Here is a 26,535-nt window from a genome sequence, read left to right on the forward strand (position 1 = left end):
TACATTAGGCATTTTTTCATATATATGTTGTCCTTTTTTTGTGTTGTAGGAGGCAGAAGCGCTTATCGGACACGCAACCCACAGTGCCAGGGCCTTGTTTGAATCGGGAGCCACACACTCCGGTCAGCCATCTGTAGAAAAAACCCGTCCTCCCCCTAGAAAGTTGAAGGAATTTAATCCCATTAATTTCAATGGGTAAGTCATGGGTTGTATGAGTTTGTATGAATTGTATTTGTAATAGAAGGAAAACTGAATGAGATTGTGGAAATTAAGTTTGATCAATGGTTTAATGAAGTTTTGTATATCAGAATCATTGTTCCATACTATAGATGACTTGTTTATTTTTCGTATAAAAAAAGACAAGTATTACAAGTATGGTGGTGGTTACAGGCATGTTTAGAGTTAGAAATATCAGTTAAGCAGAGAGCTGTGGTACAGATAGGATAAACCAAAGAGTGTTGGGATGACATGGGTATACAGAAAGAATGGTTGAGGAAGAATGAACAGAAAGAATGTGGGAAGCAGAAATGGATGGAGGGAACTTGGGTAGAAGACCATGAATGAGGTTGATGGATGGGATGAAGGGGGCATTGGATGGGAGAGGAATGTCTGTTAAGCAAGGAAGGGAGAGGGCAAAAGATAAATGTGAATGGCGGGTGATTGTAAAAGGATTTCTTCTTGTCTGCTCCATATATTTCTTGAGTGGATGGATGGGGTGAAGGGGGCTTTGGGGAAGATGGGAGTGTCTGTTGAGGAAGGACGGGAGAGGACAGAAGACAGGGGTGAATGGAGAATGGTTGTATATGGATGATGTTGTGATGCATGAGGTGGAATGGGCGGGGGGATGAGGGGTGAGGTAGTATGTGTGAGCAAAATTTGACGCAGCCCGAAGGGATTTCTCCCCGTCTTCTCCTTTTATGCATGGGGGGACGGAGAGGGGGGGGGGTCGCCGATTTAATGAAGCGGCCATGCTGTGGATGTGCTGTGTCTTATGACACTGCTTCTGACGGGCAGTGGACAAGGTGCAGGGATGACCCGTCATCCAGGAGGTGCTAAGATAAGAGGGAGGGTGGAGGGATGTGGAGTGTATTCAGGGATGGAATGGGTGGGAATGATTTTATGCCTTTTCCTTTTTGGCTACCTCCCTTGTAAGGGGGAAAAAGCCTTGGTATATGTTTTTTTTTTTTTTTTTTTTTTTTTTTTTTTTTTTTTTATCTTTCTTTCTTTCTTTCTGTGTAATGAAGTAGTTGGAGTAAATCAACTTCAGCTGTTGTGCCCTGCTTTGGAGGTGCTTTGTCTTACTGCCTTTGACCAGAGCAGCAGTGTTGTAAGAGATAGGATGAGCCTTCATTCATAAGGAGCTAAGATAGGAGGGACAATGAATAAATTTCGGGTTGGGTTTGGGGATGGTTGTGGGCTGTGTGTGTGTGTGATGTGACTTGGCCATCCCTTTACAAGGGGTAAGGGCATTTTGGTACATGGATATGTGTGGATGAAGAAGGGATGTGGTGTCGCCAGGTAATGAAGAGATGGGGTAAACCAATATGTAGTGTCAAACTCTGCCGTATTGCCTCTGACGCTAAACTAGCGTTTCTCAACCTTTTTACCCTTGCGGAACCTTTAAGATAAATTGCGTGTCTCAAAGAACCCCAAGCGCAGCAAAAAAACACGTATACCATATCTTTCTCATTTTATTTTCATTGTAATAATAGGTTAGATAGGATGATGTCTGTATTACATTATTACAATAACCAAGAATATGTCGTGCATTTATAATTACATATGAAATTAAATTAAAAATCAAAAGTGCATTAGCTTACCTCACTTGTTCTTGCGGAACCCTTAGGGACCTTTTGCGGAACCTTAGGGTTCCAGGGAACCCTGGTTGAGAAACGCTGCCCTAAACAGATCTGGTCGAGAAACACTGCCCTAAACAGATCTTTCATTCCTGGGGAAACTAAGATGGGAAGGACAATGCACGAGTTTTTTGAATTGGTTAGGGTTGAGTGTAGAGTGGCTTTGAATCAGCCATCTCTCTTGTAAGGGAGAAATGGGCTTTTAGTATATGTATATATATACATCTGTAAAACTACTAAAAGTAAATTAAACCTCCTTAGCATTTATCCATTTGTTTAACTTTTCTTGTTGTAACAAACTAGTATAGTAATGTATTATCTGTTTGTTTATTTATAGTGTACCTGTTCATTTTTGCAGAATTATATGAGATACATTTTTTATATTAGTTGAAGTGTAAAAGTGATAACATTATTCATTTTTGTGATTGAATCCTTCAGCGAAGAGAAGGGGACTAAAGCCAACAGCAGTGTACCTACTAAAGGTGTTGGTGCACGTTGGCCGCCAGTTGGAGATGAATTGGCAGCTCCTCACCCATCAACACCACCAGCAAGAGGTATTTGTTTTAATTGTTTAATTTTATTTGCATTATTTTTATGTATTGACACGGCCCGAAGGGATTTTTCCCCATCTCCTCCTTTTCTTCATGAGGGGACAGAGAGGGGGGTAGCCGAATTTATGAAGCGGCCTTGCTGTGGATGTGCTGTGTCTTGTGACACTGCTTCTGACCCAGGGCAGTGGACAGGATGCAGGGATGACCTGTCATCCAGGAGGTGCCAAGATAGGAGGGTGGAGGGGAGTGGAATATATGGGAAATGAAATGGGTGGGAGTGATTTCTATGCCTTTTTCTTTTTGGCTACCCCCCATGTAAGGGGGAAAAAGCCTTTGGTATATGTATGTATTGTTGTATCTCTATATACTCATTAATTCAAAGTTAGGCATGATAATTGAAGAGGAAGAGATAGAACCCACAAGCATTGCTCCTTTCCTGTACTCTACAATTGTGTAAATACACATAGCAAAATGCTAAATGCACAACTATCACAAAATATAGGGAAGGAAACCACCAAGAGAGAACAGCATCAGGCAGTGGCGCAAGGCTTTTAAAGAGACTGAAATTTTTTTGAAACAAAAGCTCAGATTGATCAAGTCCAAGTTCAGATATTATTGAAGAAGTTCATGAATTCAGTGAAGCTTAAGAAAATCAATGTAACAGACATCTTGAGACCTCAGACTACTAACAACTGCTGTACACAGGATGTTATATAAAAGACTGAAAATTTGTGCTTATAAATTGTAGGTGCTGCAAGAACTCAAACCCGTTGATAGACCTAAACCAACCTGTGCTAAAGATATGCTGTCACATAGGATGACAAAGATTATCTGGAAAAAAAATCCATATACCAAGAACTTTTTCCCTCTTATAAGGGAGGTAGCCAAATCAAAGTCATGTACCCACTCCCACCCATCCCACCCCTCTTATCTTAGCTCCTCATGGATGATGGGTCATCCCTGTATCCTGCCCACTGCCCTGGTTCAGAAACAATGCAGCAAGACACAGTATATCCATAGCAAAGCTGCTTCATTTAATCACTTAATTATTATTATTTCATTTATATATATATATATACTGTATATATATATATATATATATATATATATATATATATATATATATATATATATTATATATATATATATTTTATTACTATTATTATTTTTTTCTTCTTCTTCTTCATCTTCAAATAATAATTGTGTTTACTGACAATCTCCTTCCATGTATCTGAGAAAGTCAGATGATTCACATACTTGTTCAACAGTATACACTTGGCTGTCTGCTTTTCTTTTTCAAAACACACCCAGTTTCTTTTAGGACCTTGTACCTCTTTGATGAAGTTCTGTCATAATGATCTTCCATATTGTGCATGACAGTTGTGCTCAACTTATGGAAAGGATCTGGCCTAGATTGGCCATTACATGTTGCTTTTTACTTGTGAAGTTGTCATTTCACTAACTAAACTATCAAATTTACAAACCAACAAAGTTTTACCACTTTTTTCATCAAACACAAACAGTACCATTATGTCTTCTGTGATTGCTGAAATAATTTAAATGAGTATAGGTCAGATGATTATGGAACACCCTGTACTTTAATTTCTCCAATTCCTCCAGGCTCTTTTCCTTCTGACTTGCATTCATCATGCCATCATCATCATTCCTTGTACATATCATCACCTTATTTTTGACTACATTTACTAGTTTTCTCTTCTCTCATATTGAAACTTTCACCACCTAATTGAACCTACCCTCTGACACAGCCACAAGTGCATTGTCATCCACAAACATTATCTGGCTCACCTCCTATTTACCTCCCCTTTCACCAATTCCAGATCCTTGTGTGTGTGTGTGTGTATATGTGTATGTATGTATGTGTGTATATATATACTTGTGTGTATGTATATATCATACTAACATGTAACAAAAATTAATAAAAAAAAAAAAAAAAAATCCTTAAAGGGAGAGCAACTCCCCATAAGCTTTGCTTCTCGCTCTCCCTTTTCAACAACTAATTTTGTAGAAATTTTGTATATATGTATGTATAAATTGTATTTTATATTGTTGAATAAACCTTAACTATCTATCTATCTATCTTGTCAAGAACTCTCAAGTTGACCTCCCACACCAACCCATCCATGTTGAACAGTCATGATGACATCACACAACTGTGGTGAATCTTTACCTTCACCACAAACTCTCTCCAATCTTGACCCTCACACAAGCTCTGCCACTTATCCAGGCTACTTAGAATACATCATTTTCAGGAAAATTGCATGTATATTAAAACAATAAAAGAATTGATAAGTTGATCAATTTGACTTACAGGTGGTGCCTCGGTTATTGATTACAAAGTGAACGAAAACTTTGGAACGCCACCTGTTGAAAGCAACCTGCCACAGTCTTCACCACCAGCTCCGCCTTCCAAACAGCCTCCAACACAGCCGTTAGACTCAATACATCACCAGGTAGTTAGTGTAAAGGACATGGATTGTGTGTTAGCAAAAGTTAAACATGATATAGATTTGTGCAGGTATGCAGCACATATGCATAAACACATGATAGAGAAAAAGAGACAGGACCTAATGAGTACAACTCTAGTTCTGCATATTACATTGAGGTAAATTCACAGAATTAGGCATGTTACTTACAGCACTGAAGGGGTATAGTAGTTCAAGCAAGTAAAATTTTAGGATTTGGACTTGTTTATTTTTTACAATTCTCAACTAATTCCAACATTTGCTGTATGGAAATTAAATTCACTAACAAGTAGCAAGCTATCTTTCATGTGATAGCATTTATGATAGTTCTTTTTTATGGAAGTTTGGTAATAATTTGACCATATGCAAAGGGGTAATATTGGTGACATTGAGTAGATGCATACTGTTATTATACTAAAACAGATATTAAAAAAGGATTTTTTGTCATAGACTAGAAATAGATTTTTAATCCTTTCGGCATGATGACATACTTCTTTGATCTTGATTCGTACTCATGCCAGATGATTTTGCTCCACTGAGGATGTAATATAGTTTAACATCACAAGCTCATCAGCAGAATAGAATCTTCATTAATTCAGAATATATATATGTAAAGTATATCACCTCACTGAAAGGGTTGAAAAATTAGCATGCCATTTTGATTCCACTGCATTTGTTATATTATTTCAATAGCTTGATATGCTTGTAAATTCCGTTAACCTTTTAGATATAGTATTTTTTGTTTGTTTTATTTTCCAACATGATTTTGGTTTTTCATATTTTTTCCTGTTGTGATTTTAAGTTTGTGTGTTGCATGTGCCACTCTTAGTCAAAGGTGGAAACAGGTTATATTCGTAACCTGATGAAGGAAGGCCTTCCAAAGCGGAACTCGGAAGACGAGACGGAAGAGCAAGACTGGGAAGAAACGACACCCTCTACTCCTGCACATGTTCCCTCTCCCAAGTTATCACCAGATCCTGATCCTGTGCCCACACCCGCAATTCCTCCTGGTATCACCACTGCTCCTGATGTCCTGTCTGATGACCCAGAAGTCATACCTGCCCTCCCAGTCAACCCTCCTCCGCTAGTGACTGTACGTTGGAGTGACTTATTTTTGGTTCTGCCCTGCCTTGCTTGTGCATTATGTCATGCTTATGGCTTTATTTATGTTTTCTTTGTTTTACTTTTGAAAGGATTACCATTTGATGTTTTTGGTCAATGTGTGTGGGTAGAATTGTCGAAAGTGTTTGTTTGACTTCATGCATTTTATATCTTGCTTAATGCTTGTGCTTCACCACCTAAGCTTGATAGCAAATTATTGGGAGGACAGTATTACTGCAAACCATTTTGCACATGTTAAGGGCAGATCACGGTATTGGGAGGTTTATGTGAAGACATGAGATCATTGTTAGAACTGTAGAACCAAAGATATTAACGTAGAATTAAGTATTCAAGAATTTATCTTTGCACCTACAAAAGAATTAAAATGCTTTTGCACCACTTAATAGACTAGAGTATTTTTTGTGCTTATGCTTTAGTTTGCTATCTTCTCTACATTCTTTTCATTTTATTAAATCAAGAGTCAACTTGATAGCAAACTATAAGAGTATCAGAACTCGAGCCAGAGCAGGCAGTCAGTTTCTCTCTCTCACTCACTCTATCTTTCATTTTTATTCTCTGTCTCTCATTTATCTTTCATTTTTTCTCAGTATCTTGTTATCTCTTATCATTCTTTCTCTCCCATTGTCTGTCTCTTTCTCATTCTATCTCTCTCTCACACACACACACAGATCAGAACAAGGTCTGGGAATGGAGTCAAAAGCTGGAAGTGGACTTTAACATTAAGAAATGTAGTATAATGGAATTTGGAAAAAGTAAAAAAATGAATAACAGGACAACATAAAATGGATGCAAAGGAAGTAAAGAAAGTTAGTTCCGAAAAGGACCTAGGAGTAATCATCACCAAAGACATGTCCCCAGACAAGCAGATAAGCATAATAGTCCAAGAAACCTACAATTTGTTAAGATCAATAAAGGTGGCTTTTAATTACTTAGATGAAGAAATGGTAAAGACATTACTAGTCACACTGATAAGACCAAGACTGGAGTATGCAGCGACACTATGGACACTCAGTACAAAAAAGAATACAAGGAAAATAGAGAGAATCCAAAGAGCGACAAAAATGGCCCCAACACTTTCAAAATTGACATACAAACAAAGATTGTTTAAACTGGAACTACTAACCCTGGAACAAAGAAGAAATAGAGGTGATCTATTGGTCATTTACAGAATCATGAAAGACATGGAAGTCCTTGACTAAGAAGACTTATCAAAGTGGGATAAAAGAAAAACAAGGGGACATGAAAAGAAATCAAAAGGAGATTTATAGAAGAGATCTGAAAAAATAAAAGTTTTTCACACAGAGTGGTGAATGTCTGGAACAAATTAGATGAAACAATAGTGTGTGCAAACACCATACAAGAATTTAAGGACAAACTAGATGTTGCGAGATACAAAGATGGGTCACTAAGAGCATAGCTCCCCTTCCCATATAATGTGATGGTTTGGTTTAACGTCACAAACTCCCCCCTACCAGAAGGCTAGGACGGTGGCCCTCACAGAGGGCTTTGTAGCGTGGAATTTAATGAACCACGCCCTTTTTTCAACTTTGCCGATGGCAGGATTCGAACCGCCATCCCCTCGACCTTTGCCAACAGGCAATGACCCCCTAACCCGCCCAGCCAGCGAGCTTCCTCCCATATAATACAACTAAACTAGGTAAACACACACTTGGGGATAAATTTACATAACCCCACTTCATCATTATGATGTCTCCAAGAATAGAAGGGCTTGTAATTGACAACAAAATACAGTACAATATTCTATCTGTCTCCTATTTCTTTTTCCCATTTTCTGTTTTCTTCCTCATCTCCACCCACATTTGTTTTCTCTTTTCATACTAGTCTCTTTATTTTTCTCTCCTTCAACCCTGCCCTGTCTTTCTCAAGATGGAGTCTCTCTTACAGAATGGCTATTCAAATGGCCTTAGTAATCCTGAGCCAACTACAGGGGCTAATATTTATCAGCCCACTATAATCTCTTCCTCCACTACCCACGCCATGGAGAAGGATCCCCTTTCTACCTCCACAACTACCACCACCACCACTCACATTGTGGAGAAGGAGGCTCTCTCTTCCAACCCCCCCCACAACACAGAGAAGGAGACCCTCTATGAGCCAACCATTGTGTCAAGCAATGCTAACTCTGCTACGACTCCTCCTGGTGCGATGACTTTTGAAGTAGATGTAAGTGAAATATTTATGTCCTGCTCTTGGGAAATGTACATTTACAGGTATTCGTAAGTTACGTATGAAATGGGTGGGAGTGGTTTCTATGCATTTTTCTTTTTGGCTACCCCCACCCCCGTGTAGGGGGAAAAAAGGCTTCGGTATATGTATGTATGTACGTATGATTTTCACCGAGGTGTCTTTGTGTAAAATTAGAACGTACAAGGGGTTTGCTCCAAATTTTAGGTTGAAGTGTAATTGCTGAAATCTTAGTGATATTTACATTTTTTTTTTACCCCAGGTAGATCAGTAATTTTGTACATATGAATTTTATAGAAATTTTTATTTCAATTACTGGTAGAGATTTCTGCTTGGATGTGCATGTTTCCATAAAGGTACGGGATATTTTTGCAATTGCTCATTTATCTTTTTAAAGGATTGAAAGGATCTTTAGATTGCTTACTTAAAACAGACTCCTGTCTTCAAGGTTGATCAAATTGTTTGCTTGGAAAGCATAAATATTGGTAGGGGTGTGCCAATGAATTGGCAAGAATTGGCATTGTTTTGGTGAATCGGCATCGGCAAGAATCTGCTTTATATATATATATATATATATAGAATTGGCATAGGTAAAATATTGCCGATTAAGTAAATGGCAATTCTTGGTGCTGCCAATTCACGAAAAAAGTGCCAATTAATTGGCATATCCCAAAATATTGATAAATGTAGATAACCTACTTTATTCATACCCCTTCAATACAGTGGTGTTTATGCACATTGCTTGGGCTAAAAATGAGGATTTTAATGCAGCTGAAAGCCCAGAATGGTGTGAAAGTAGTTTTACCTGATTGAGAACCTTTCATGGTGCAAAATGTTCCCCAACTTCAAAGAATCACCTGTCTTTGGACATGACAAAATGTATAGTGTTGTCATGTTGAGGTTAACTAGTTTCTTTTTCCACTTGATAATTTTCGTTATTCAGCAAAATTGTGAAGATACTTAAAGTAATTTATATTTTCTCAGGTGGGGGGGAGTGGGGCCTTGGCTGACTACCCCCAAAATAAGGATGAAAAGTCCCTTGGTACATAGATACTTTCTCAGAATTTATGCTTTCCAAACAACATGGGTTTTTATAGTTAGTCCTCGAGTTTTAAGCCTTTTTTTGACAACCATTTACCACGTGAACTTGCGTGCCACTGTGGGTGATTGGATGGATCTCGCTGTGTGTTGTACCAATTTGGTATTGGACCCAACAGCAGCCAGTAACCACTGCATGCCCTGACAGCCTGAGCACATAGGGCAAAGGTGACAGCTTTGGCTACATCAAACTGCTTCCTGGCACAAGCCCCTCGTATACTTTTTTTTTTTTTTTCCTCCATTATATATGACCACAATCCTACTGTGGCTGTTCCATTTTAGTAATTTCGTTCTAGTTGGTGGAGAATGGCAGTGTATGGATGATACTCCTGATTAATGGAAGGGAGTGGATGGGGGTGGGGGAGGCTAGGGAATGGTTATATGTGAATGATATTTGATGCAGCCTGAAGGGATTTCTCCCTGTCTTCTCTTTCTCTGCATGAGGGGACAGAGAAAGGGTCACCAATTGAGTGAAGTGGCCTTGCTGTGGATGTGCTGTGTCTTGCTGCATTGCTTTTGACCCAGGGCAGTGGGCGGGATACAGGGATGAGCCATCATCCATGGGGAGCTGAAATTAGGGAGGAAAGGGTGATGGGTGGGAGTGAATATGCCTTTGATTTTGGCTACCTCCCTTGTAAGGGGGAAAAAGCCCTTGGTATATATATGTATGTACCTATTAATATTCCATTTTCTTTATATTGTATCTAGTCTCGTAGTGATTGTTTTAACCCATATATTTTACCTCTTATAAATGCTTTATTGCCAACCTACTTCAGTTATCTATGCTGTCATCCAGCCAAACAATGCATGCAATCTTTTAACAAAAAATTTTGACAGTTGTGGAGTGAAATCCCAGTCATTCCTAAAAATGCTTATTTCTTTTATTCATTGTGCTCTCTGCTGCTTTAAATAGTAAGAATTTAAGTGTAAATCTCTACTTTAACCAATCATACAGATGTCCATGTTTTCAATGGATTGGATTGTTTATGATTATTGTTTATATTAAAGTCTGTTCTGTGAAATGGAAGAATTGATGATCATATAGTAATGCATATTCTATTTGCTGCACTGCCTCTGACATGAGGCAAGGGATAGGGATGATCATGTATGAGAAACTAAGACAGGAGGGACAACAAATTATTTTTTGGATGGGTGTAGTATGATTGTATTCTTTGAAGGGGGAAAGGCTTTGAGGTATATGTATGTTTTTATTTATTCTAGACTTGTCTACATATCTGTTTTACTACAGTTGTAGAATATCTATCATTAACTAGTTGTTTATTCAACAAAATAAAATACAATTTATACATACATATATACAAAAAAATTTACAAAATTACTTATTGAAAAGGGAGAGCGTGAAGCAAAGCTTATGGGAATTGCTCTTTCTTTAATGAAAGAATTATTTTTATTTTATTTTTTTATTTTTGTTACATGTTAGTATGACACATACATATATATATATATATATACATATATATATATACATATACACACACACATATACATATATGTGTATATGTGTGTGTGTGTGTATGGTATGCTGATTTCCTCTTTGACATGAAACTGATAGGGTTTTCGATGAGTGGGTGTGTGTTTTGATTTGGCCACCCCCTTTAGAGGGGAGAAAAGTCCATATGGTGTATATATTATTATAAACATAAGAGGATACTTAAATCTGTGTAGATGTGGTACAGATGAGAGTAAAAGGGAAGAGATAGATGGTGTGTTTGTGAGAAGAAAGTTGGATGTGTTAGTATTGAGTGAAACTAAGTTGAAAGGAAGGGGTGAATTTGAGTTTGAGGATGTGGTGGGTAGAATGTCAGAAGTGATGTGGGGTTGAGGAAAGGAAGGAATGGCACTAGTAGTAACTGATAAGATATGTGAGCACATGGTGAGTGGAGGGAAGCGTCTTTGAGGATAATGTTGACAAAAATGAATTTGAGATGGGAAATATGGTTTTTTGTTAGTGCATACAGTTCTTTTGGGTGGAAATGGGTGGGAGTGTTTTTGTGCCTTTCCCTTTTTGGCTACCTCCCTTGTAAGGGGGAAAAAGCCTTGGTATATGTATGTATGTATGTATGCATACAGTCCTGATAGTGAGACAAGTAAAGAGGGGTAGCTTTTTGGATTTATTTAAACGAGTATGCTAAAAGCTTTGGAAAGAAGATAAATGTAGTGATGTTTGTGAGGATGTGATTGTACCTACAGCACTGTATGAAGTAGAGGCTTAAAATATGAAGGAGGCAAAAAGGAAAAGCCTAAATGTGTTTCATTTGAAGTGATCAAGAAGTGTGGTGAGGGCACTGGGGGATGGATATAGTAAGAAATGTGGAGGGAATGCGTGGAAAGAGAGCTGGCAGAAGAGATGGATAAAAAAAATGCTAGGATGGTTTGGACATACTGATTGCGTGAAGAAAGAGTAGCAAAAGTGTGGAAGGCAGAAGTGGATGGAGTAAACTTGAGGAGAAGATCAAGAACAAAGTGATGGATTGGATTAAAGGGACATTGGATGCAAGGGGAATATCTGACAAGCAAGGAAAGGAAAAGGCAAAAGATGTATGTGAATTGGTCAGTTGTGAATGGGAGGAAAAGATGTGGCCCAAATGGTTTTCTTCTTGTCTGCCTCATACATCATTGTAGTGGATGAGTGGGGATGGATTTCCGTGTAATGAAGCTGAAAGAATGAACCAGCTTTATCTGTTGTGCCATGCTGTGGAGGTACATTGTCTTGCTCCACTGGTAGCAAGCAGTGTATTGGGTGATAGAGATGATCTTTTATTCACGAGGAACTGAGATGGGGAAAAAAATGAATGGGTTTTTGGATAAGTAAAGTATGGGGATTGGATGGGTGTGTTTTGACTGCCACTCCCTCATAAGGAAGAGAGGGCCTTTTGGTATGTATGTATGTATATATGTATTTATATTGTATAAGAAATATGTATATATTGGAAGCTTCATAGAACATCCTGTAAGTAGTCTTGCTAATCGTAGTATTGTTGTATCCTTCCTCCCAGGGTGTGCAGTACCAACTCCTACCAGAACATGGCTTATGCGCTACCGCCCTTTATGATTACCAGGCTGGTAAGAGTTTGTATTGCTTTCTGTTGCTAGTTACGATTATCCTCAATTTTATTGCGTAGTTCTTTGCTACACACTAAGTATGACAACTGGAGAATATTATGTAATTAGCTATCTTATACAGATCTGCATGTTAAGTATACAATACTTGGGAGAATGCTACGAGGGTCATTCAAAAAGTTCTGAGCCCCCCTTCATAAAATTTGCCACAGTGAACAAATCTTGATCAAACTTATAGGTCCTGATTGTATATGTGTAATGTAACATTGAGCTGAATTTTGTTAAATATACTCATCATTTACTAGTATAAAGACGACCTTAATCAACACACTTTGTTCCATTTCGGAAATATGAGCTTCTCAAAGGAAGAAGTACGTACGATCATCAAATTTTCGGTTCTTCTGGGCAAATCTGCTTCTGCCATCCACGCAGAACTTGCCCAAGTTCTTGGTGAAGAATCTGCACCTGGCCTTTCCACTGTGAAGCGTTGGGCGGTGAAGTTTCGTGAAGGAGAAGCAGAAGTCTCGGATGCCCCCAGAAGTGGACGACCAAGAACAGCGACCACAGACGACAATGTGGCGCTGGTGCAGGAGCTTTTAGCAGAAGATCGGCATCTGACAGTTCAGGAGATCAGCTTGGAGGTTGGGATATCTGAAGGAAACGTTTGGGATATCCTCCACAACAAACTGCAGAAGCGGAAGAAGTGTGCGCGGTGGGTTCCACACCTCCTCACCGACGAGCAGAAGGCCTGCCGCATCACACTGGCTCGTGCGCATCTTCGACGGTTCAGGAGGGAAGGAGATGCTTTCTTGGACAGAATAGTAACCGGGGATGAGACCCAGACCTCTCTCCATGTGACTTCCACCTGTTTGCAATCCTCAAAGAGCCGCTGCGTGGTCAACGATTTCAGGACGAAGAGGAGATAAACATCGCCGTTTCCAACCGCCTGAAGACCATCCAACGTGAAGGCCTGGGAAATGGTGTTCCCAAACTTCCTCAGCGCTGGGAAGCCGTCATAACCAAGAATGGAGAATATATTGAAAGTGACAAATAAAGTTTTTGTAATAAATCTTCTGATTAAAATTTTGTGAAGGGGGGGCTCAGAAATTTTTGAATGACCCTCGTATCTTTACCTCTTGTCTTCATCAGTTTTATCTTTCTTTTCTGATGTGTCTCACTAGCTTTCTAGCTCTCTGCCTCTGTCACAGAAAATTACTGTCTCACCATGACTATAGAGTAGAAGAAGTCTTAATTACTTAGCTTATACAGTAAGTCCTCATTATACAGTACATATGCATTCCTGAAAACCTTACCGCAAATTGAAATTACCATATACCACCATTATAACATGTAATAATAGGATATGGCAGACGTACCTTCTCCCTGTTCTTTCCTCTTCAAAACACAAATGGATACTGTATCAGTGAATTTTTCTTACTGTAAATAGAATCGAGGGTAGTAATTAACAAATACCGTAACTGTGAATTTATCGGATAAAGAATTACCGTATAAGGAGGACTCACTGTATATCTGTGGTGGAGGGAGAAGAATACAGTACAGATCCTCCATAAACATAGCACCAAAAAGTGATTGTGAGGAAGCGTATGAGAGGTGTAAAGAGGGTGGAGGAAGCAAAGCATAGGTTGAAGAAAGTGGATGTATTTACCCTAGTTGTATTATACAGGAAGGGGAGCTATGCTCGTGGTGACCTTTTTTTGTATCTCACAAGATCAAACTTTTTCTTAAATTCTTGTATTGTGTTTGCACACACTATTTTTTCATCCAATTTGTTCCATATATCTATCACGGTGTGGAAAGCTGTTCTTTTTCGGGTCTCTTCTGTAGTTATCTTTTTTTGAGTTTCATTGTATGTCCTCTTGTTTTTCCTCTGTCCCACTTTAATAGGTCCTTTCTATCAAGGCAGGTAGATGCTTGACAAGGATAAGAAGATTGACAAGAAGTGAAAGGAGCTGGAGAGCGAGTTGAGTAAATTCACATATACCTTAGCTCACTTCTTCATAAACTAATGCCTGGCCAGGTCATATATTTTTCTTTATATTCTTCATAATATCCCAAGTTCACACTGTCTCTTTCTGCTTCCAATCCTCATTCGTTCATAACTAACTTGTTTCCCAATTTCAGTGTTGCCAATTCACTTATTCGAAACCATTCACTTTGCATCATCAACATTCGTACGTCTCGATACGTTTTTGACTCCAATATTTATTTTCATTTCATTACCTTTTTTCCTCCATAATACATATCACAAATATGCATATATTTATTTATAATCTTAACATAGAGGATATGGAGGCTTTGGATGTAGCAGTGGTATTATAAACCAGTCAGTCAATCCATTGCCCCTGAACTCTCTTGCAGAAGACCTATGGCCTCCAGGAATTATGAAGTATTATTGTTATAAAATATCATTAGTACTGTATCATTAAATATTTTTTTCTCTTTTTCTATTTCCAGCTGATGAAACAGAGATAACCTTTGACCCAGGTGATATCATCACTAACATTGATCAGATTGATGAAGGATGGTGGCAGGGCATTGGTCCTAATGGAATCTTTGGACTGTTTCCGGCAAATTATGTAGAACTTATCAATTAAGCAGTATCATGGAACACTGTGTTTGCTTCACAATGTGTCTTTGATTGAAGATTACGAGGAATTGATTTGATAAATTTTTCATGGAAATGTGTATTCTTTAAGGCTATAAATATAAGAAATAATTCATTTTGATGCAAGGAATAATAAGTGATTTAAAAGTAAGTAAGAGAATTCATGGGCAATACAGAATTTGAGACATGCCATTTCAAAATTAATCGGTAAAACTCGGTTGATTACTTAGTGCGAGCAAACTTTATTGTTTTCATTTGAGAGATATCACTCGAGGGAAAATAGTCTGAACCTTTGCTTATCACTACGTAGAGTTTAAGGAGGTTGATATCAAAAGTTTCTTAAAACCTTTTCTACATAAGACGGGTGTTTATACAAATGTTAAGGCTGGAACATGTACATTTACATCAACTTATGTTTGGATTTTAGATGTACAGTTTGGTATTCATGGATGAGAGTTGTGAAAGGGTAGATTACATATAACATGCCATCAATTTCTGAGTTCTTTGAAACATATCACTCAGCCTTCCTGTTTTATCTCTGATTTTAATCTTGAACAACCATAGCAAGTTCATTTGATTTTTTTTAATCATTTCAATTTGTAAGCACATGTAGAGCTTGGCTTCAGTGGTGAATACTGATGGACAGATCTCTCCAAGCTCAAATACATCTGTTGAATTGAAAATTCGCTCTTGTGCAATGTGAAACACAAAATGTTTATCGGTAATAAATTGATGATTGAAATAATTGTTCCCTCGAGTTTCACTGATGAAACTTGTGGCCCCACAGCAGCTGGTAACAGTCCTCAGGCCCTTCCGTAGAGTTCTCTGGGAGAAAATATTGGACTGTTGGTGCGGGGATGTTTCTGTGTCATTGGTTTGTAGTAGCAGAAGGGGAGTTGTTTTTGGTTTTCAACTCTCCTTATGTAAAAAGGTGGAGGAAATGTGGTTGAAGCTGATTGAGATCTTAGGCCAAGTCCAGAAATTATATTATCCCCTTGGGACTGTACCTCTGAAAAGAAGCGAGGATGTTTTGGATTTTGAAGGAGCTGAGGTGGCAATTATCTTAGACTGCTATCACACAGGACCACCACTCATACATGCCCATCACAGGTACTGGTAGCTAATTAGAGACATATGAAAACACAGAAACCTATGCAGAGCCAAGAGTTTAGGATAGCTGATCACAAACAATCTAATTAAATTTCTCGTTTTTACCAAATTGTTTGTTGTTTCATACACGGGCATGGCAAACAGTTTGTTATTGTAAGATAGAGTATTTGATGGTTTGATGCCCTGTAAACTGGGCAAGGAAAGTAAGGTTATAGACGGAAAATGTCTGGAGGATTGCTAGGTGCTAACAAGTTGGGTAGAAGGTCCTTTTGTATTTCATTATTTCCTTTTATTAACTTTTGTAAAGTCATAGCATTAATCTCTCATTCTGTGATTCTTAGAAAGATTCTCACACTAGTAGCCTCATCATTCAGTTTGTACTTAATTTTTCATCCCAGCATTTCATCTTTCCTTCAACCATGCTTTTTATCAGGCAGGATTTTCAGTGTTGTTTGTTTTCATCCTTTTTCTGTAATATTAATCAATCACCTTTTGGTATAAGAAATAGGTTTGGGCCAGTTTTAATTTGTTCCATCATTTATAATTGCATTTATAATTCTTGTCATTAAGTAAGCTTTATATTTTGAAATAGAGTAGCATATTTAGATTCAAAGTCAGTTTTGAAAGGAATGTCTTGAATCCCATTCAGTTGGCTTTGCTCAGGAGATAAAAGATTTACGTTTGTGGTGATGGTAACTCAGTCATTATGAATATAAGAATGTGTTCAATTTGGTAGTATAAAGTCGGTTGTGAGAAAAATTGAAAAGATGACGTGATACAGGTGCTTGCCATAATTTCTGTACTCCTGTTCTCACAACTATAGTAAGTCATGGAATAGGTTGTATTTTGCTTTGACAAAACCATGAACACAAAGTGTCCGAATGCTAAAAGAGCAATCGGACTGAAAGTGTCCGAATGCTAAAAGAGCAATCAGACTGAAAGTGTCCGAATGCTAAAAGAGCAATCAGACTGCGGAGTCCATTTTTTGTTGTACGAGCATGACAATTGAAGATGTAGTTCCTTGTTAGAATTAACCATGACATCATGAATAGGAAGGTAATTGAAATTAAGAAGGTAATGGAAAGCATAAGAAGGTTTCAGTCATCGAAAATGATATGGACATACTAAGGTGATGCCACTGGAGAAATATTATTTCTTTTAGAAATATGGAGGCAGACATCATTATAAGCCACACCAAATAAAGGTGTAAGATAACCAATTAGTATTTAAGATGTGTACATTGATGATATTTTATGTTTGGATTTGAAAGTCCAAACCCAATAGCGGTGCAGATGTGAAATGTGTACAAGAAAGGCTAAAGTTGTGCTTGATAAGTGAGGATGCTCGATATGTATACGGAGGTGAAGGTACTGTTTGTATTATTTAGATAAGAAGGCTGCAATACATATACATTTGTATATGTGTTTAGGAGCTAAGTGGATTTTGTAGGATGTTGGAAATGGTTGTGAAATGTTTAGGTTTGGAATTGGATGTCGTGTTGGATTATTGTGTGCATAAACCCATTTGTAGGGAGAACAGCATTGTCATTTGTGGAATTAAGGCCTTATTAATCAGTTTCAATAGTATCCTCTACATTGTAATTTTTGCCTTAATGGGTGATAATGGGGTTTTTGGTATAAACAAGTAATAGTTATTGAAGGTTTGGTGACTCATTATTACATTTGATTTAGGTCACAGTTTCATATTGTTCTGTTCACATATATTCAGATCTTGAAACATGGATGAATTTCTTTAGCTTTGGAAGTAGGTGAGAGGAGCAATTTTGAACAAATACAATTTATATTGGGCACAGGCAGTGGTGGCTACTTATGGGTCTTCAAAGTTTGAGGTTTTCATTTAAAGATAAGCTGCACTTATATTTAGTAATGCATTAAGTTGTATTTATTCATATTAAATATTTTTAGCTGTAATGTATAAGTGCTTCATTGACTTGTGTCTACAAACTATTTTCACTATAGTAACGCGTGTAATTAATTTCATTCCCGTGAGTTTGAAATCTTTTGATTGCATTTGAGCATGGCAGTCAACTCCCCTTTCCTTGAATGCAATAGTAATTTGAAGCATTGTACTTCCTTCACACGACTCTATTCACTGGCAGTTCCAGCCACTACCAAGACCTAGTCGTCTCTAAATGCTAATATGTGAATGGTACTTTTGTAAATTCAGAATGATTGTTATTGTTCCCATTAAATATTTGACTAGTTTACCAATTGACAGTGTTATTTTCCTTATACAAATCAATAAGTTTTGTAAGCTTGAAATTCAATGGCTATGCAGAGTATACTGTACAAGTAATCGTCTATGATTTAACTGATTACCTAATTCTAGTATATAGGAAGTGGAGGAAGTACGGGAGAGGACAGAAGATAGGGGTGAATGGAGAAGGGTTGTGTATGGATGATGCTGTGATTCATGAGGGGGAGATGGGGGGTGAGGAAGTATGGATGAGAAAAAATTTGACGCAGCCTGAAGGGATTTCTCCCCATCTCCTTTTCTGCATGAGGGGACAGAGAGGGGGGTCACCAAATTTATGAAGCAGCCTTGCTGTGAATGTGCTGTGTCTTACGACACTGCTTCTGGCCCAGGGCAGTGAACAGGATGCAGGGATGTCCTGTCATCCAGGAGGTGCCAAGATAGAGGGAAGGAGGAGAGTGGAATATATAGGAAATGGAGTGGTTTCTATGCCTTTTCTTTTTGGGTACCCCCCATGTAGGGGGAAAAAGCCTTTGGTACATGTATGTATGTACATAATTCTAGTATATAGGAAAGGAGAAACTCTCATTAACTCCCGTCTCCTACGTCTCCTTCATGCAGTCTTGTGGTGGAGGACAAAGACTCCCATTGTATTCCACCTGTATGTCATAAAAGGGAACTAAATGGAGTGGAATAGGAGGACTAAGAACTTTTATTATTTTTATTCCACAGGGAGTTCATGTCTGATTTTGCAATTCCTGTATAATTGGGATTAGGGCCTTTATGTATGTGAGGAATCCTGAACTAGGAGGCAAAGAGGGAGTGCTTATACTTAGATTTATATAGTCTTGGTCTTCTGATTGTTAATGTGCTACCTTCATATGGTGGCCCTATTTGAAACAAGGCATGTGAGTGACTGACAGTATTACTATCCCCTGTAACTGGGCGTTAGGATCATCTCTGCAGAGGATGGGAAATTACTGCCACACCACCTTGTACCTTATGGGAGGTGACAAGATTTTCCTTTTTTAACCTCTTCACTCTGGGGCACATCGCACGTCTGGCAGCATTAGCTGTCCGACGTGAGATGTTGCATCATAATAATAGCATTATAAAAAATAAAGTCAGTGCTCAATCGTTTGTTCTCTTTCACCTGTGTATTTTGATAACCATAGAAAATATGATGAAGCCAGTTTAGAGAGAATGAAAGTTACGTAGGTACGACTACAATAAATATAATCAAGATGGCGACGTCGGCATCATCGAGTACCCACTTGCTCCTCATGCCGCCTACGTAGGCGTCACCGTATGGAAGTGGTTAAGAATATCTAACTGCTACTTAGACACATACCTTGGTGCCCTCTGGGATCAATTATAATTATTACCATGTTAAGTGCGAGATAGTGACTGACTGACAGTACACTTAATACTTTTCCTTTAATTAGAATAATATTTCTATTCCCTTTTTATTAATGAAAGTCCTGCCATTAATAGTGTATGACAGAGTTGGGGGCAGGAGATGATAATCTCTGGAACTCTGAACTCTCATCCAAGAGGGTACAGTAAGTCCTCATTATACGGTACATATGCATTCCTGAAAACCTTACCACAAATTGAAATTACCACATACCGAACCCATTATAACATGTAATAATAGGATACGGCAGACGTACCTTCTCCCTGTTCTCTTCTCTTCAAAATATCTAGCGGATACCATATCTGTGAATTTTTCTTACCGTAAATAGAATCGAGGGTAGTAATTACCAAATACCGTAACTGAATTTACTGGAGGACTCACTGTAATAGTTGTTGATCACAAATCCAACATGTGATCCAAGACTGGTGAATCAAGAAGAACCTATACGGCTCATCCCTTTAAGTCCACCACATCTCCCACCCACAAACCTATTCCCCCAGTTCCCCTTGCCCACCCCACCACCAACAACCTTAACCTCCCTAGGAAAATACCCAGCTCCCCAAAAGAAACCATAGAAATTACGATGATATGGTTTAACATCACAAACTCCCCCCTATCGGGAGGCTAGAATGGTGCCCCTTTACAGAGGGCTTTGTAGCTGTCCCCGTGGTCCCCATGGTCTAGGAGGGGAACTGCCTCTTGCGGTTTGAGTCATCAGCTCCGTAACCATAGAAATAATGGGGTATATCTACTATACCACGCTAGTAAAGTCCCCATCCCAAAAGCACCATCACATCGTTCCCTCTCTAAGAGCCAAGGTAAATCTTCATCCACAATACCCATCAGAGCACATGCAGCCTCGTGACTGGAGGTGGGAGCAGAAATTCATTTTACCCCAGTGCTATCCATACTTACTGACACGAGACCATATGAAAGCCTCCACACATAACATACCCTCCACCAGACCCAGCTGGAATGAATGAATATTTGTCAAGCTCAGACTCCACCTTCCTTCCTTTTCCAAGGAACAGTCAAATACATTAATGAATCCCTGACTGCAGCAACTAATCACCAGCCTCCATTGGTACATACATATACCAAAGGCTTTTTCCTCCTTACAAGGGAGGTAAACAAAATCAAAAAGGTATAATTCCTCCCATCATTACATCCTCACCCACTCCACTGCCATTTACCACCCCACCCTCCCTCCCTCCCTCTTTTCTTGGCTCCTGGATGACTGGTCATCAATGCATCTGGCCCTCTGCCCCGAGTCAGAAGCAATCCAGCAAGACACAGAACATCCACAGCAAAGTTGCTTCATTTAATAGGTGACCCCCCCTCTCTGTCCCCTCATGCAGAAAAAGAGATGGGAAGAAATCCCTTTAGGCTGAGTCAAAATATCATTCACACATAACCACTCCCTACCCCCACCCACTCCCTTCCATGCATCACAGCATCATCCATACACAACCATTCTCCACTCACAAAGGATTACAAAGGCGGAGCATGCCGGCAGGAGACCTTTTGATCCATATCTAGGTCGAATGCGAAAAAAATCATAATAATAAATAAAAACTATAATAATGTAAATAACAAAATACATAAATAAATGCATAGGCGTAGTTAAATAATAAACAAACATATAGTTAAATAATAAACAAACACACCTATCCTCTGCCTTCTCCCTTCTTTCCTCTACAGACATTCCTCTTTTTTCAATACCCCTTTTGCCCCATCCATCCATCTCATCCTTGGTCAATCACTCCTGTTTCCTCCATCCACCTCTGTCTTTCACACAATTTTTTTCTAATCTTTCTTCACTCATTCTTTCCATGTGCCCAAACCATCCCAACACTCTTTCATCAACCCTATCCCCCAACTTTTCTCCCCTGCTCTCCTCCTCACCTTGTTTCTCAATTTATTCAGCCTAGTCACCCCTATCATACTTCTCAGACATTTCATCTCAAATACATTTAAACTCTTTCTTATATTCCATGTTTCTGCCCTGTGCAATGCTGTACGCACAATCACCCTTCATACAATCTCCTTTTAGCATCCATTTCCAAATGTCCATTTCTCATTACACTTTTTAACCCCCCAAGGCATTTACTTGTTTCTCTCAATCTACATTCTACCTCAGCCTCCACTCCCTTTCCCACCACATGCACTCCCAAGTATATAAAGCTATTCACTTCCTCCAGCCTCTCTTCTGTGATATTCACTTCCAAATTGCTGCCATCCCCTCCCCTTGAACATCTCACCACTTTACTTTTACCCACATTTACCTTCCACATTTTCCTCTTGCACACCTTCCCAAACTCCATCACTAACTTTCTTAATCCCTCCTATATTCCTGCTACAAGTGCAGTGTTGTCAGTAAATAACAACTGGGTTCTCCCATTTTTCTCCATTTTCTCTACCTCCAACCCCCTGCCCATTACCCTTGCATTTACCTCTTGCACCACCCCATCCACGTGCACAATGAACAACCATGGCTACATAACACATCCCTGGTGAAGTCCCACAACCCAAATCAACAACCATACCATACCAATGCAGACAACAATGCACTCCATTGTACAATGGAAGTGCCAAGGACCCATACCAAATTGAAGAACTATTGCATCCTTCTCCAGCAATGCAAACCAGGGGCCATATACACAAAACTTTTTTGTTAGCCTTAACAATCTCTGCTAGCTAACAGAAAACCACTAAAAGTTATACACCAATGCTTAACTAACAACTGTTAGCTAGCAAACAGTTGTTTGTCAAGTACCGCTAAACAGCGCTGAAGTTAGCAGCTTATGAACATGTAAATGGACGTATTATCAAAAATTGCACACATAAAACAGTGTTATTAATGCAGTTGTTCAGAATTTATTAATAAAGTATCATGATAGCACATAGATATCGTATGTATGGGTTTTTAGAAGTACTTATTAACCAACGACAGATATTTTTGGACGAAGGCGCATTGTACAGGCGGCCGTGCCACAGACAAATCTTCCGACAGAAGACTCAACAATAATTTCAGAGGACATAGACATGGCAGAAGAAACACAGAAAAAGAAAAGGAAGCCAAACTGGTCACAAGAGGAAACACTCCTCTTGATCAACGTGATTATGGAGAAAAAATAATAATAAATGGGCGATTCAAGCCAAGTTTAAACCACAAGGATAAGAGGGAGGCATGACAAAGCACGTTGATGCTATGGTATTGTTTTCTGTTTACATATAAATGTTCATCGACACTTGGAGCCCCAATTCTAATGTTTGTGCCATCTATGGTACCCACAACACCGGGAAACCTACAGTTTTCCATGAACTCTGCTTGTTTTACTTGCACTTCTTGGCGAGTCAATAGGAATTTTACAAACTGAGTTACAATATCTGGTTCTGATAGTGCATCAATTGTTTGAATAATGACACGGCTGATTGATGCTTGCGAGGTCCCAAATTCGTCACTGCTGCATTTTACCTGTGGCTAAATATCATAGGGTAATTGCCACCTTCGTCTCAGGACTCAGTGGTCGATTCCGTTCTGTTCGGGATTGAAGTTTGTCCCTCACTAAATCAGCCATTTTTATTATACCAGCACGGTTCATTCTGAAGCGTTTGATGAGTTCGTCATCATTGTACTCGTTAAATATGTCCCGTCGCTGTCGATAAACTCGCAGTCATCTTTTTAGTTGTTGTTGCTCCGCCATCTTCTCTACTAACAGGAACTTGTTAAGATCTTAATAGTCCTCCTCAGCACTTTTATCTTAACAGTACTTTTAAGGCCCTAACAAGTTTTCTGTATCACTGTTAGTGCTTAACAGCTAAATGTTAGCCTTAACAGGAATTTGTTACCCTTAACAGCTATTTGTTAGTGCTAACAAGTTTTGTGTATACGGCCCCTGACTATCTCTTTACAGGAAAAACAACTAGGAACATGCTCACACACACACACACAAAAGGTTATATATCTTACCTATCCCTGCATCTCTTACCCATGCCAAATGAGGACATAAAGTAATATTTATCTGTCCAGGCATCTCATCACTATTTACAGTCCACACCCCTCTTCAAGCCACTGCGGCTGAACTAATCCTTCATTGCCCAATAACTATCCACTCTATACCTCTCCCATTAGGAAACATTACTTTAGAAACGCTTTCAGACCTTATCTACCCACCCCTACTCATATCTTCTACATGGAGACCAGTTCAAGTCACTTCCTTTGGGGAGATATCACCGCAATTCCACGAGGCAAACTAACATCTTTACTATAAACAAGCCACTCCCTGTTACTTTACAATACAGACCAACCTATAGCCTTTCACCACCAAACAGTGACCTACACGCCCATTTAATTTATGCATATTAAATCTAAAATATCAATGGTCAGGAGGACCAGACAATTGCTCCAGGTCTAGATAATATACACTATGGCATACGACACTTATACCCAACCTTGGCATCCTTTACATAACCTCTTCAACCTAAATATGGACGGAAAGCACCATCCCAACCGCCTTGAGAGAAACCATTAAGGCTGTGTTTACACCAAGCGAATCTAATCGATTCAGTTGAAGAATCAACACAATTCATGAATCGTGTTGATTCGCCACACTAGTTTCAATGTAACCGTTTACACCACGTGAATCGCCATTATTTGAATTTACTCGATTCGCCTAGTGAATCAACACGATTCATGAACAGTGTTGATTCTTCATGAATCGATTCGATTCGCTTGGTGTAAACGCAGCCTAAATGGCTTCTCTCCATGGTCGCCTTTGGGGAACAAATGGGCCCCCACTTCTGAAATGTTTAAATTGTTTAACTACCCCCACCAATACACTGCACTGCTCCCACAAACTACAGGTCCCTTCATTGGGTACTCTAGATCAATGTATTTAAAGGGAAACAATGTACCTCGTGAGGGATTATAAGTGTCTAAGGCATATCACAAAATAATGTATTATAGTACTTCTCTTTACTGCCCGTCCCCTCCCTGGCTTGGGCCAGCCTACAACCGTGCATTATCCCCTTCCCCAACCCAGGAAAGGATATAAATTATCCTAACAACAACTGCCCAATTGCGCTTATAACTGCCTCTTCAGGCTCTTGGAAATATGGTACCATTCCAATCCATGGCAATTGGAACGCCATTCTATTACCCCTTCAAACAGCAGTAATATGTACTCCATGGCAGCTTTCAGAATTTCACGTTTAAAGATATCTCGCAATTCTTCAGGGTTCTCAAAAGTGCCAAATACAGTGCAATTTCCATTTGCGAACCCCTCCGCACGCGAACGAAATCAAGTTATGAATCGTCGCCCGAACGAAAAATACAAACCTCGTTCCTGGATACGAACGCGTTTCGGCGGAAATTTTCTTCTGGCTTGCTTTCTTGCCTGTCACGCAGTGTTTACAAAAAGATGCGAACGTGAAAGTAATTCGCTGTGTTTGTGTTTTCGTGTGTGTGTTATTGCTTTGTCAGTGACATTGTACTCGTACCAGTTCAGTATGGATGCTAAGAAAGCAGAGAAAAACAAGGAGGCAATCACGATCGAATTGATGATTAGCGAGAGGCACGTCAATGGCGCTCGCATTGTTGATCTTGTCCGTAACAAGTTGAAAAGGGTAAAAGTTTTCAGCAAGCAACAACCTAAGGTGAGGGAACAGGTAGGGAAGCGGTTGCTTGTCTGGATAAATGATAAGCAATTTGTGGGTGATAACGGGTGGTTCGACAAGTTCAAGAAGAGAATAGGTATCCATAGTGTCGACATAGCAAGTTATCCTTTCCTCCTCCCTCCTCACTGACCCTGCAAGCTAAGATCCGCTGAAAAGGTGGGTTTTATTGTTCTTTTTCAATTTGTAATATTTCATGCTTAATAATGTTTCCAATTTAAAGATATATTTATATTGTGTTTAATGTGTACACAAATCACAAACCTACTTGCATATATAAAAGTAGGATACTTTTTTTAAACAAAGTAGGGTACTTTTTTTAAAGTGCACACCTACGCGACATAGCAATAGAAAATTAAATATTAATTCTGTAAATTATAATACATAAAAGTAATATACGTCTTTATTGGTGGAAATAAAAAAAATGCTAAAAGGGAATACACTGCCGAATGTAGCTGCAACGATATCTAGTCCCGTCCAAGGTCTAAATATACAGGTCAGACCGTTTGAATTCTTCTGCGCAGCTTCTGACGTCATTAGGCTGGGTCCGTTTTCTCTTTGTGAAACACTGAAGAAAAATGTGAAACGCCAAGGAAGACAGGAACTATAATATGTTATATATTATATATATATTATATATCATATATATTATATATTCATATATATAGACAGGAACTATAATATCTTATATATATTTATATATATATATATTTTATATAATATTTGTCAGAATATAACTAATTGCGTGGAGCGGTGCGAGCGAAGGTAACGACATTCACGAATGACGCGCCAGCTTCAACTGACAGCTATAGGGCCCGCGAACCCCACTTTGAACAGCCAGGTGACGTTCACGGGCCCGCTGCGCCAACTCCCTCGAAATTCGGTCGGAAGTGGTTAACCTTATATTCTTAGATCTTGGTCCCGTCAATGTCAGTTTGACGATGACGATGTTGTGTATCGGATGTTCTCCCACTCCAAGTGACGTCATCATTGCCCATTTGTTTCGGATCGGCTAGGTTCGAGTCCTCAGCATGATGCCGTCTTTGTTTCTGAACAAGTTTCTATCGAGGTATATAACCCTGTTAGTCTCGATCGT

The 26,535-nt window shown here is 39.0% G+C and overlaps 1 protein-coding gene across 14 annotated transcripts in view; it reads left to right on the plus strand.

Moving 5' to 3' along the window:
• Positions 1-18,363, plus strand: part of Abp1 (Actin binding protein 1) — a 41,482-nt gene extending 23,119 nt beyond the window's left edge. For 4 of the 14 annotated variants that reach the window (XM_076197071.1, XM_076197069.1, XM_076197076.1 and 1 more), the window contains 7 exons: positions 50-195; positions 2,295-2,410; positions 4,739-4,878; positions 5,720-5,983; positions 7,900-8,196; positions 12,333-12,399; positions 14,872-18,363. In XM_076197071.1, coding sequence (XP_076053186.1) covers positions 50-195; positions 2,295-2,410; positions 4,739-4,878; positions 5,720-5,983; positions 7,900-8,196; positions 12,333-12,399; positions 14,872-15,011 — 1,170 coding nt within the window. In that variant the 3' untranslated portion in view covers positions 15,012-18,363. Of the gene's footprint in view, positions 1-49; positions 196-2,294; positions 2,411-4,738; positions 4,879-5,719; positions 5,984-7,899; positions 8,197-12,332; positions 12,400-14,316; positions 14,378-14,871 lie in introns of all 14 variants that reach the window. The other 10 variants (XR_012967110.1, XR_012967109.1, XM_076197070.1 and 7 more) reach the window with 10 other exon arrangements.
• The last annotated feature ends 8,172 nt before the right edge of the window (positions 18,364-26,535 follow it).

The sequence above is a fragment of the Oratosquilla oratoria genome, chromosome 13, assembly GCF_046742065.1.
Source record: "Oratosquilla oratoria isolate Oo_2021 chromosome 13, ASM4674206v1, whole genome shotgun sequence".
Lineage (NCBI taxonomy): Eukaryota > Metazoa > Arthropoda > Malacostraca > Stomatopoda > Squillidae > Oratosquilla > Oratosquilla oratoria.